We start from the raw sequence: 12524 nt of genomic DNA, 5'->3' as shown, positions 1-12524 counted from the left end.
ACTCAAATTGAACAAAATAACAATAAACATTTTGAAAACCTATATGAAAAGGATTTAAAAAATAATGATACACAATTAAGGCAAAGCGCTTCGTGGAAAATGATAATAAAAGAACTAGTTATACACATTAATACTCTTACTGAGCAAATAATTATATATGCAATAATAAATATTTTGAAAATGTTATATCAAAAATAATCCCAATAAAAAGAATCACTTAGATGAACAGAATTTAAAAAATATACATGCTAAAAGACGTTGCCAATACAAAGATAATGTAGAAGATAATCGTCTCAAAAAACAAAATTCACAAAATAATCGCAATAAATAAATGCAGCGATAGAAGAGATTTAGAAATTCGTACTAAAAAACGTTCTCAATATGAGGTTGATTTAGAAAATTAAAATCGCACTAAAAAAACGAATGCGTTATTCAAAAAATGTTCAGTATAAACAAGATGTTCAGTATAAACAAAAATTTTATAATGATCATAAGTAGTTGTAATAAGCGATATTATGAAAAAAGAATTTGAAACCTAATCTTGTAAAAAAAATTGTAATGCTAAAAATATTATTGGAATATAAAAAAATTTTGGTCATGAAATTACATAAAATATTATAATCCCGTGGCAATAAAAAATATTTTTAACAAACTAGATATCAAAAATCACATTGAAAACGATTGAAAGTCGAAAAAATTGTATGTCGTTGTAAATTCGAGACATTCGTGATATATATAAAACATTAGTTTTGCTTAAAAAGAAATCAGAAGTGAGTCTTGCCTCCAAATGTAAAACAATTGATGAAAAATTACGTTCTCTTTGTGGCATATCGAGCATACAGTCCGATTTCATCCAAAAATTATTTTATTGATATCATATCGTAACATATCTTCATTACATCTTTAATAATAAATGTGGAAGGTCAAATTACAAACATATTATCTTTGATAGAAGCATAAGCAAAAAAATGGTTATGCAATGATAACTTATATAAAATTAATTCATTTCTAATTAATTATTATGAAAACGTTCTTCAAGCGATAAGTACATGTATCTTTAAAAAAAATATCAGAATTGTTACAAAAGATGTATAAATGTACAATAAAAACAAATTCGAATATGAAATTGGGTCATATTTGTTACATTGATGTAACTATTTACAAAACGATGTCTATTTCCATTTATTTATTATCACCTCATTTTCCAAAGGTAGATATATTAAATATTTATTTTTTATCAACTGACAAATTTTTATCGCAAAATGTTAGATTTAGAAACATTAAACAAAATTATAACTTTGCAAAAGAAAAAGCAAATCGTGTGTACAGACATGAGCAAACTTATACTAGTATGAGTGAGAAAATTTTTTCTAAATTTAAAGAAGCATTTAAGACTTATATCAAACGTTCCATGGGCACACCTCGATATGCTTGTGTATGTGAGACTTTGTTATAAAAAAAATGTGTCAATTTAATAAATTTAAAATAAAAATAGATGGATCTCCATTTTTAAAAGATTTAATGGCGTAGAATAGAAAAACATAATATTCAATCACAGTATATTTCAAAGAACTAAGGCATTTCGAACTATTGTTAAGATGGGAACTGTTATTAATAAAAAATTGCCCTAAAGGTAAATAGTACAAAAAGCAAAAGGTAGAACATTTTATTTACCACTTCCTCTACAAGAAACATTGAACAAATTGTGTAAAAATACCGATCCAATAAATAAAAATCATGAAATTATTTTAGTTAGAGATGTTTCGACAAATTCCAAAATTATTTGGGAAGACATGGTAGATAAAAAAAGTATATAATGCTTTAATATGATTAAAACGTAACAATCCTTTTTATAAACATATTTTTTATAAACATATTATATTGCTAAATGTTACTGAATTACACTTGGAGGAATTAAATTCAGAATTTATAATATAAGACATAGAAAAATGATAAAGAACCTATTATGCATGACATGAAATGATGGCCTGCGTCTAAAAATTGAAATGCAAGAAACAGAAAATAACGAAGTAGTCTTAAACAATAATGATAATGAAATCAGGCTATGTTAATTCATATTGATGAGAATAATGATGATAATTATTATGATCAATATACTATTTATCCTTTGAGAAAAGTCACATAAAAGTGCTACCGCTTTATATCAAATGTTAAAAATTCAGGCATTGTTTTTGGACAATCGTGAAAAAGATTTAGATTTCTATTTTCTATTGTGTTTTCCAGACTTGTATCCTTTATTAATAGACGACATGAATCTAAGCCGGTAAAACTTTATGATCATGAATTTATTAAATGTCATTTGAAATCTAAATCCATCCATAATACAAATTGAATCAACAATATTTATTTTATTTGTTAAATAATGCGAATATTCGTCAATTAAGTTGTGATATATTATCATTTCAATCATCAAATTGAATGTAACTAAATTGAAAGATCGTTATACAGCTAAAAAATATTTAGAAAATTGCACAAAGAGTTAGAATTAGAATTGGATTTGAATATATTTTTTTCCACTCTGAGAAATACGGAACAATACTAGCGACCAAGTGATTTAGAATATAAAATTATGGACCTGCGACATTTTTTTATAACATTGAGTCCTGAATGTGAGATGACTTAGGTGAATGTATTCGTCAAGTAAATGGATGGTCTAATGATTCTTCTTTATCCATTAATGTTTTTATTGCTAGAGATTCTGTATCGAGATTTCTCGATAATAAGTTTCAGGCGATTGATTTTATCTGTTCCAAAGATCACCTGATTGGAGAAGTAATACATTATGTTTATGTTATATAATAATTTTTGGCTCGTAGTCCTCTTTTTTCTTTGTTTTATGAAAACTTAATTTATAACTTTATTATATTAAGTAATACTATAGAATTTATTATTATTTTGTGCAATTTTTTATATAAAGTAAAAAAGTTTTATTAATTTTAAGTTATTTGGGAAAATATCTTATGCATATATACTTTATATTATATAACTTTATAAAAGATATTGTTAAAATGGAAAAGTTACGTTTACCAAAATATATTCTTATTGAGATTAAAAAGTTATGTTTTTACTATGATTATATTATTTTTAAATAATTATATTATAAAATTTATGATTATGCTTTCATTCAAGTCTAGAATTATAAAAATACATACATTTTGAAAATTGATCAATAATAAATGTATTATCATTATGTAAATAAAGATATATAAATATATAGAGAATCCAGTTATTCAATAGACATTTTTGTTGAATCCAAATGTATATTTACTGAAATCTATGTATTCTTTTAAAAGAAAAACTTGTATACTGTCATTTACTAGTATGCATCGGTTATTATTGAAACTTATCGATCATTCATTAGTGTTTCTTGTGGTTTTTCATTTTTTTAATTAAAACTATCATTTTTGTCTTATTTTTTGAAGATAACTTATGATATTTTTAAACAATGAGTTATTACCTTTGAGTGATTTGTTATCTTTTCTCTTTTATACACGCACTATAATTCATAGTTTATATCATGAATTTTTTATTTGTTAATTGACTAGTGTAATGATTACGTAAACATAAATGAAGATATATCAGATCTCGAAATTTTTACGAAATTTGCGGAATTCCATGGAATGGATTAAAAATTGTACGCAAATTTACATTATTTGAAAGTGAATCTTTACCTTTAATTTGTTTTTTTACGAAGTTTCATACGATTTTTTTTCATCAAGTTATTCAAAAATGACCCTTTTGCTTCAACATTAAATAACTCGATAACCGCAAGTACCGTTTGAACAGTACTTGCGGTACAGTATTTACTTTAGTTTAAACTTACTTTAGTTTAAATTAACTGAAGTTATCATTCAAAAAAGCTCGTAACAATGCCTCGATTGAATGAAATTCAGTGTACACAAATTATTGCTCTTCTGATTGAAGAAAGATTGATCCAGAATCATATTGCAAGAAGAATAAGTGTTAATCGGTCCTCTATCGATCGAGTTTACGCTTGTTACCAACAGATTTTGAAAGATTTTGTCGAAGGAGCAGACAAGGTCGAAGTAACATTAGATCGAACATCGAAGATCGCAATATCGTCAATGTAATAATCCAACAATGATTGTGATACAATGATACAAATTGTAAGCGAAATTCGTCCACATCGATGAATCAGCGTTCAAACGATCAGCAGACGTTTACACGAAAGAGGCTTGAGATCGGACTCGTGCTCGAGCGCCAATGTTATCTGTGACTCAACTTGCCCGTTTAGAATATGCTTACATTCATCAAAATTGGACTGCAAGACAGTAGAGCAATGTATTATTCACTGATGAATGGTTTTGCCTCTTTAGTTTTGATGCAAGAATTCGTGTTTGGCGTCATCATGAGTATTGTTATGAACAAAATTGTATTGAGTCTGTCCCAACGTTTGGTGATGATTCCATTATGGTATGGAGTAGAATATCAACATATAGACGCACAAATCTCGTCATCTTACTACCTCCTGGAATGACAGCTGTATGCTACATCATTTTGACATCAAATGACATCAGCTTACTACCAGAGTATGTGGAGGAAATTTTGCATCTTTATGTTATTCCGATGCGTCATCAAGTGGGATGCAATTTCATTCTAATGCAGAATGCTCGACTACATACCGCTAGGATAGTCCTTAAAGTTCCTCGAAGAAAACAACATCGAGGTGTATCACATCTATCGATGAGCGTAGATTTAAATCCCATCGAACATGTATGGGACATGATGGGAAGAAGGATATGCAATTTGGAAAGACTGCCAACGAATCTCCAAGAACTAGAAGCAGCATTACATCGAATATAGTGGAAAATACTTGAAGCCGCAATTAAATCTTGCATCAATGCGTGAGCATTTGCAAGAAATCATTCGAAGACGAGACGGGAATATCAGATTTTGAAGTGTAAATGTCACATACGCACGCACGCACGAGATTTGCTCTTTCGAATGGTGTAAATCATATACAATTTTTAGTCCCCTCCGTAAAATTCCCCAAATTTCATAAAAAATTTTGAGATGATATATCTTCATTTATGTTTATGTAACTTCATAAAATCTCCATGAGATCGTCTTTTAAAGTAGCGATCTGAAAAATAGAGGTTTCAAGCTGTAAAATGCTTTTTTAAACATCTCGATACGACGATTTTTGATGAAATTATTCTATCTTGAAATTTGCCTATTTTTGCAAAGTGAAATAGATGTTGCGTTAATTTTGTTGGGCAGTGTATTTTGAATGGTATCGCGAATCATAAAAAAGCAACATTAATAAATATTCTCATGTAAATAACGTAATTTATGCGATTTCTGTTTTCACAATTAATATAGTTTGCGTAATTAATAATTTAATTAATTTTTCGTTTTCGTGCATCTTTTGTACGATAGAAAATTAAGCATAACTTTAAAACTATTTATTGATAATAAAAGAAATCTTTCTTTTTTTATTGTTTTTTTTGTAGCTGATTGATTCCAGCCATTGACTCTAATCATCTTATAGACATCATAATAAGAAATTCAGCTCTTTTATCTTTTCTGCTCTGAATTTCGCAATGATGACCAATTGATGTGTTTTTGATATTCACTTCTAAAAGTCAACTGATAATTGCATAGCTATCGATAATATAGATAATAGCTGTATATTACATTTTTCAGATATTTTCCCTCTCACGGGACTTGATGACGTGAAGTGCAAGCGTTGCGGAAAGTGTGTGAAAGATATTTTCCCTCTTACGAGTACATTTTAACGTGGTGAGAGAGCTCAGTACCCAGAGGATATACATGAAAAGAACGGTTTTCCCTAAGTATCTAAAAATTATCGAATCTATCTGAAGGATATATCTAAGTAAATTTTTAGATACTTCAGTAAAATCATTGTCTTTGTGTAAAAATCCAACGATGGAGAAGTTAACGTACCTCCGTCGCCGACTAAATTGAAAGTGAGTGAACCACAGCCGATTCATCGTATCGCGCGTTTGCTTCAGGAGTGCTGTTGAAGTTATCGGACTAATGGACATTTAAAACTCATTCGATAGAATTTTAATTATAATTGATTATAATTAGTCCGCGCGCAATCGTAGTGTATTATTTGCGAGTATCTTGTGCGAGAGGATGTCAACCCAATTCTGTAAAGAGGAACAAGTCTAAAAAAAGCATTGGGCACAGATGGCGGAACAATTTTGCTGATATTGTCTCTGAACATCTGAGAGATGACTCGTTTTTCACTCTCATCGAATTGTCTAAGATTAGACGACTTTTTTATATTGACACACTCATAAGAAATAATTACGATATCTATAGTACATACAAATTACTAAAGGAATACACTGTTAACAACACTCTGATTAATATTTACTACATATTGAGCGATATTATTGATAACTTTAATACTGCGAATTATAATTTTATGTAACTTCACTAAAAAAAATGCGTGTAATTTTATATGAAAATTACATGTTTATAACTGGAAAATTACCTAAATATGATTAGAAATTTCTTTTTCTAGATTTTTTAAAGTAAAAATATATATTAATGGTAAAATATATGTGAATGTACTACTTTTATGTAAAAATAACTTGTAGTTTTAATTTTCAGCGGTACTTTTACAATACATAAACGGAAAAAAACAGTTTCATGCGAAAAAAAAGTAAAATTTTACATTTATTCTGTAATTTTACATTTATTGTGTGATCATTGTAGCCAATCAGAATCTGTACTCGGTGCGAGCGTACCGAGAAAAACGTCACTGCGCACCGCGCCGTCTATTGTTCGTGCAGCTTGTTAATGTCAGTCATGCCAAGTCCCTATATAAGAACTGTGACACACGCTTTTTACTGTTTTGCTGATGCAAGTTGTATCTAAATTTGAGTAGTAGTGTTAGCCGTTAGAATGAAGGATCCTGAATTGTGTAATATCCCGATTCTTTTATTTTTTTTCCATCCTTGTGTGTTATAAAGGGAAGGTTATTTAATATTGTAGTTTAATAGTGTTCATACTCATACAATGAGGTGGTTATTTTATTCAATTTGCAATTTAAAATTATCTGATATAAAAGCTTATAACAGCCACCAGTTCTTTCATCGCTAAATTTGTAGAAGATTTCATTGTGCACATCCCGGTTGTTCTTTGATCTTTAATAGATAGTCAAATTTCAGGGCACATTTAGTGAGATGTAAACATATAGGTAATAATTTGGTATCTAATATATTTTTCTCATGTAATATTTGCAGTTTATAAAACTAAAATTATAACTTTATTTTATCAACATATCAGAAATAGAATACCTTTAAATTGCTCATTTATGAAACCCTAAAATAGAAAAATCATTTTCTAGATATGAAATGTACTCATTTTATAAGAAGGCATTCATAAGTTAATGTTCAAGTTCTTCTTCAAGAAACTTCAATGGAAAATAATATTAATCTAACAAATACAACAAAATATTATTGAAGAGAGTTACAGAACAGTTGCCTTGTGATAATGGAAATATCTGCTTGAAACTATTAACTTCTTTGTATTTAAAGTTAGAATCAAAACATTTTCTGCCTAATAAATCTTTACAGCCATAATAGATAGTTGATATTAATCTAATTAATACAAATTTTATTACTTTAAAAGCACATGAGCAAAATATCACACTAATGGAAGAATTTTTAAATACTAATAATATTATTAATATATTATTATAATTAAATTATTAATAAAAAAAAATGATAAATTGAGAATCAAATTTTTTCGACATAAATATTATAAAAAATTTTTTTACTACGTGAATCCAGTATGTCATTTTATAAGTAATTCTTCTTCAAAATTTTTCTACATTTCTATTATTTATATATATTATATAGATATATTATATACGTTATAATAATTTCATTTCAAGACCAAAGTTTTTCAGATAATTTTTATAAAAATCACACGTTGATGGCATTTATCAAGATATAACTGATGGTTGCTGTTGTTGCAAAAATGAATTTTTAATAAATAATAATTATACAATAAAGCTTATTTTGTACTAAAATTCCTTTGAAATCTGCAATCCTTTAGGTGTTTCTCGAAAAAAACATAAAGTTGTAGAAGTGTATATGACAATAGCTAATTTACTACCTTGGCTAAGAACTGATATTCATCACATTCAGTTCGTAGCTCTCTTATTTACGATAAGGATATTAAAAAATATGGTTTTAATAATGCTTTCAAAGTAGAAGATAATAAGTAATAGTAGAAGATCTAAAAATTTTAGAAATGAAAGGAATAATTGTTAACAATACGATAATCAAAAGCACAATAATAGCTTTCGTTGGCGATAATTTAGGAAGTCATTAAACTGTAGTTTTAACGAGAATTTCAACATTGCTGAATTTTTACCGGTATTTTATGCAAATAATTTTACAAATAATTCAAATTTTATGTAATTTGTAAATTTAATATGAGAAATTCAGAATTACATTCTTTTGATGTTAATATGATGCATACTACTAATGAATCTTACAGAAGTGAAATCAGAATCAATTTTAAATTCTTTGTCATATTTTCATACAGCTAATCCTGGCTTACCTCCATATGTTTGATGTCTTGCTCATATGTTTGAAGGAATAATACAAAAAGATTTAATTATTTTAAATAAATTCAATAAACTTTATTTTTTAAAATAAATAAATTTTATTTTTTTTTAATCATTAAACTTAAAAATTCGAACTTTACGATTTACTAATAAGCCTCAGTTTTACGGAATTGAAAAAAAGGTGATAAACTTCTTGAAATAACTAACCAAAATATGTGGCTTCTGCTGATACTTCCATTTGCTTTTGTAAACGATATAAATAATGAGAAAAAAGACAATGATTTGTGGGAAATGATGCTATGTTTGCGAAGAATTATGCTTATTTTGTTAGGTTTTAAAATTACCATCAACCAAATAGAAATTTTGAATAACTTGATAATTGAATGTATTTATATTCAAGAATTATTTCCGGAGGTGTCAATAAAGCCTAAACATCATTATTCATTGCATTATGCATATCTGATAAAACTATTTAGACCTATGATATTAGATAACTTTGGACTCTTCGCTTTGAGAGCAAGCATATTTTAAACAAATAATAAAATACTTATCTTGTTTTAAAAACATTTTACTTTCTTTGTTACAAAATATCAATTGTTAAATGCATTTAATGTTTATCACAAGATTTTTAATCATAATTTTACAATATATTTATACAATATTTACGATATTGGTGACAAATACAATGTCAGTAATTATTGCCCTTTAATGAAATTATAAAATCAAATATAAGCTCTAACAAAAAAATTTATATAAGTAAGGACGTAATTCGTATTTTCCCAAAAAAAAGATATCTACAAATTTTTCATCATATCTCATGTTAAGGCAGTCTCTGAAAATTTTAGACCTATCGCTTTGTTCCGGAATAATCATTGATTTGAATGTATTCTCGGCAACGGTGAATAAACTGACGCTCATCATCATAGAGCCGTCATCATTCAAAACATGCGTATATCTCGTTCTAATCACACTATTTATTTCAGATGGCACGCGATCCTCCCTTCCCCCCTCGTGCGCGACACTCGAAAAGGTGACGATCATGCACACATTCCGCGTGCGAGAAATCAGTCCGCTCGATCAATATGAATCATCTTTCGTTGTAACGCTTCTTATCCTGAAGCCGAAGTACGAACCACCCCGATATTCTGTCACGTATTACTACTGCATTTTGTTACCTAATGTTCTCGGTATACATACCGCGAGGGCAGGCAGTAGTGTGCGCGAATTGCCTGAGTTTCCGACGAGATATGCCGACTACCACGTGCAATATATTTTCTTCCAAACTGTAAGAAACTACTCGATGTCGACAAATGCGAATTACCGGTGCACGCATCTTAACGAATGCACAAATTATCGATCCACAAGCTTCGCTTACCGCCTGCTTTGAATACATCTTAAATTTGACTCAGCAATAAAGGTTCGAATCATTACAACAAAGAGAGTCATTGTTATTACACGTACGCCTTGGCGTACAAGTCTTCCAGACAAAGTGACACCGTCACAAACACACAACAGCTTTAAAAATGAGTTCTAAGTTAGCTTATACAATTCCGAATATGTTAAATAAGTATGTAAAAAGGGGTAAAGACCAATTGGACGTTTTATCAAATCAAAGAGTGATTTACAAAATATTTTGTGAGAATTATGAGGCCAGTTATGTGGCCAGTAACATTTCGTAAATTACAGAATTGGCATGTTTGAAGAAAGATGCATTTGGAAATTATTGTTTAGATAGATTTAAACTTTCACATATTTTAATAGTTTCAAATAACGAAATATTTTTCATTGGAAAATCGTTCAACATTGTTTATAATAATGATTTAAGATTATGTGAGGAATAATATTAATGAAATTGAAGGCACATTCGTTTTTAATTTCACATTTCTTTTAATGATATAATTTATCATAAAACTGTTTTAAAATTTCACAGACAAAATATTATTATTATTATTTTATCTTCTTCTTATGAACATTTCTGATTTTTCTTTTTGACTTGAAATTTTTTTTTTTTTAATTTATTATACATCCATCTGAGTTATATATTTATGCAATTTAAAAAAATTAATGAATTAATTTTTGATATTAAAATTTTTGATGAAAGATTCTTCTGTTTGTCTCATGAATGATATACACTAATATATCTTTTTCTTACAAATTTACTTCTTACTATTTTCAATAATATTTTTTCTGTATATAATATTAGATATTAAATTAAGTATTTCCATATATTTATCTTTTATTATTTCCATATTATTATCTTTTATCCTGAAACTATCTTTTATCTTGAATATAATTGCGTTTTCTGATATCTGTCCAGAAAATATCTTCTTTTAAAGTATGGAATGTGAACAATTAAAAATATTTATCTTTAAAAATATATATCTTTATCAAGAACATGAAGGGATTTATCAAACTCTTATCAGCAAATATCATTGATATTATATTACTAGATTTAAATTATTGAATAACAAAGTAATACTATCGAGAGAAATATATATCATTTTACTGTCATTCTATTTATCCATTATAGTTTTTCTGCAATTATAAAACAGAGCGCGCGGCACAATTCAAAGAATCATATCATTTTTCGTTTGTAAATATTAATATAAGCTTTTTTTTACATTCTAGCATCGCAAAAATTTCAAATAAAAAAGGCACAGTAATTAGTTTTAGAAAGTGATGGAACAATTGTGGATGAAAATGAATCTCTTATTTTTTATGAAAAAGAGATATTTATTCTCTTATCGGAGAGTGAAATATGGACACCAACATTCCATCCAGTAGAAACACCTGCATCATCGGAACAGTACTGTAGAAACTTATATTGAAAACGAAAATGGTGAGCTACTTCAGGAAAAAGATCCCATTGATTGTTCTTACAAACTCGCAATCATCAAGTGAATTACAATCAATAAATTACAAAATTATCTGGAAAAATGTCAATGCAAAATATGCCATTTCACAAATTTTCCGATGATATGACAAAAGCTGAAAAACCAATATCTTTAGATATTTTAAAAACTAATGGCAAAGTTGTTCAGACATGGCTTGAATGACGTAGGCATAACCAAACTCAAATTGTACATATCATTGTGGATGAAATGCATTATATTAAGATTAAAATTCTGTTAAATGCTTTTAAAAGTATAGCTTATAAGTTAAGTGATATTCAATGTTTAAAAACATTGATTCTGACAACGAAATTATCGAAGATGGATGCTTTACTTTAACAATGAAACTCATGGAACGTAACAATTATTTATAATTATTATTAAATAGGTCATTTAAACGAAAATCTATCACAGCTGAAAAAATTCCAGGAAAAAAGTCAAAAAAGATAGCTAATATTACAAGCGGTTGTTCTAATTGAGATCTAATAGAAAATGATGAAAATTTGGATCAAGAAAATTTAAAATATTCCTCGAATGCTGTAAATAAAACAGACGAAAATTTTCATCAATATTTGGAAGATTCCTATTCAAGATTCAGGCATAAGGATGGCAATAAATAATAATGAACCTTTGAAAGATATTTTAAATCAATGGCCAGTTTTACGGAAATCAAAAAGTGCTTTCTATTGACACTTCCAAAATCTAAAGTGGATTTAATAATGATAGGAATTAAAATCAATTCCAAGGCTAACAAAATAATTGAATTTGGAATATAAAATAAATTATATACTCTGAAGATAACATTGAATCTGGATTTGCAGTTCTACAAATATTTTCCAAATACTTCAAAGAAGATATAGGAAAATTTATTTTTGAAGTAAAAGTATGTCCCAATTTAAATGGTTTATAAATAGCTTCATGCTTTCATTTATCAATTTTGTCAATTAGCATAATTCAAAAATGTTCATACTTATTTTTTCAATTTTGTACTTATTAAAACTCTATTTTGACAAATTCATTCCAAAATTCAGGTCAAA

At 27.7% G+C, this 12524-nt stretch overlaps 1 protein-coding gene across 1 annotated transcript; it reads left to right on the top strand.

Annotated features, from left to right (window-relative positions):
* Positions 1-6879: 6879 nt before the first annotated feature.
* LOC108693781 lies at positions 6880-9983 on the top strand. Its single transcript, XM_018202921.1, has 2 exons — positions 6880-6940; positions 9580-9983. The coding sequence occupies exons 1-2, from the start codon at positions 6922-6924 to the stop codon at positions 9981-9983; spliced, it is 423 nt and encodes a 140-aa protein (XP_018058410.1). The 5' UTR covers positions 6880-6921.
* The last annotated feature ends 2541 nt before the right edge of the window (positions 9984-12524 follow it).

This window comes from Atta colombica, unplaced genomic scaffold, assembly GCF_001594045.1.
Source record: "Atta colombica isolate Treedump-2 unplaced genomic scaffold, Acol1.0 scaffold11, whole genome shotgun sequence".
In the NCBI taxonomy this organism is placed as follows: domain Eukaryota; kingdom Metazoa; phylum Arthropoda; class Insecta; order Hymenoptera; family Formicidae; genus Atta; species Atta colombica.
Note: the sequence above shows the minus strand (reverse complement) of the source record. Positions and strands in the feature narration are given on the sequence as shown.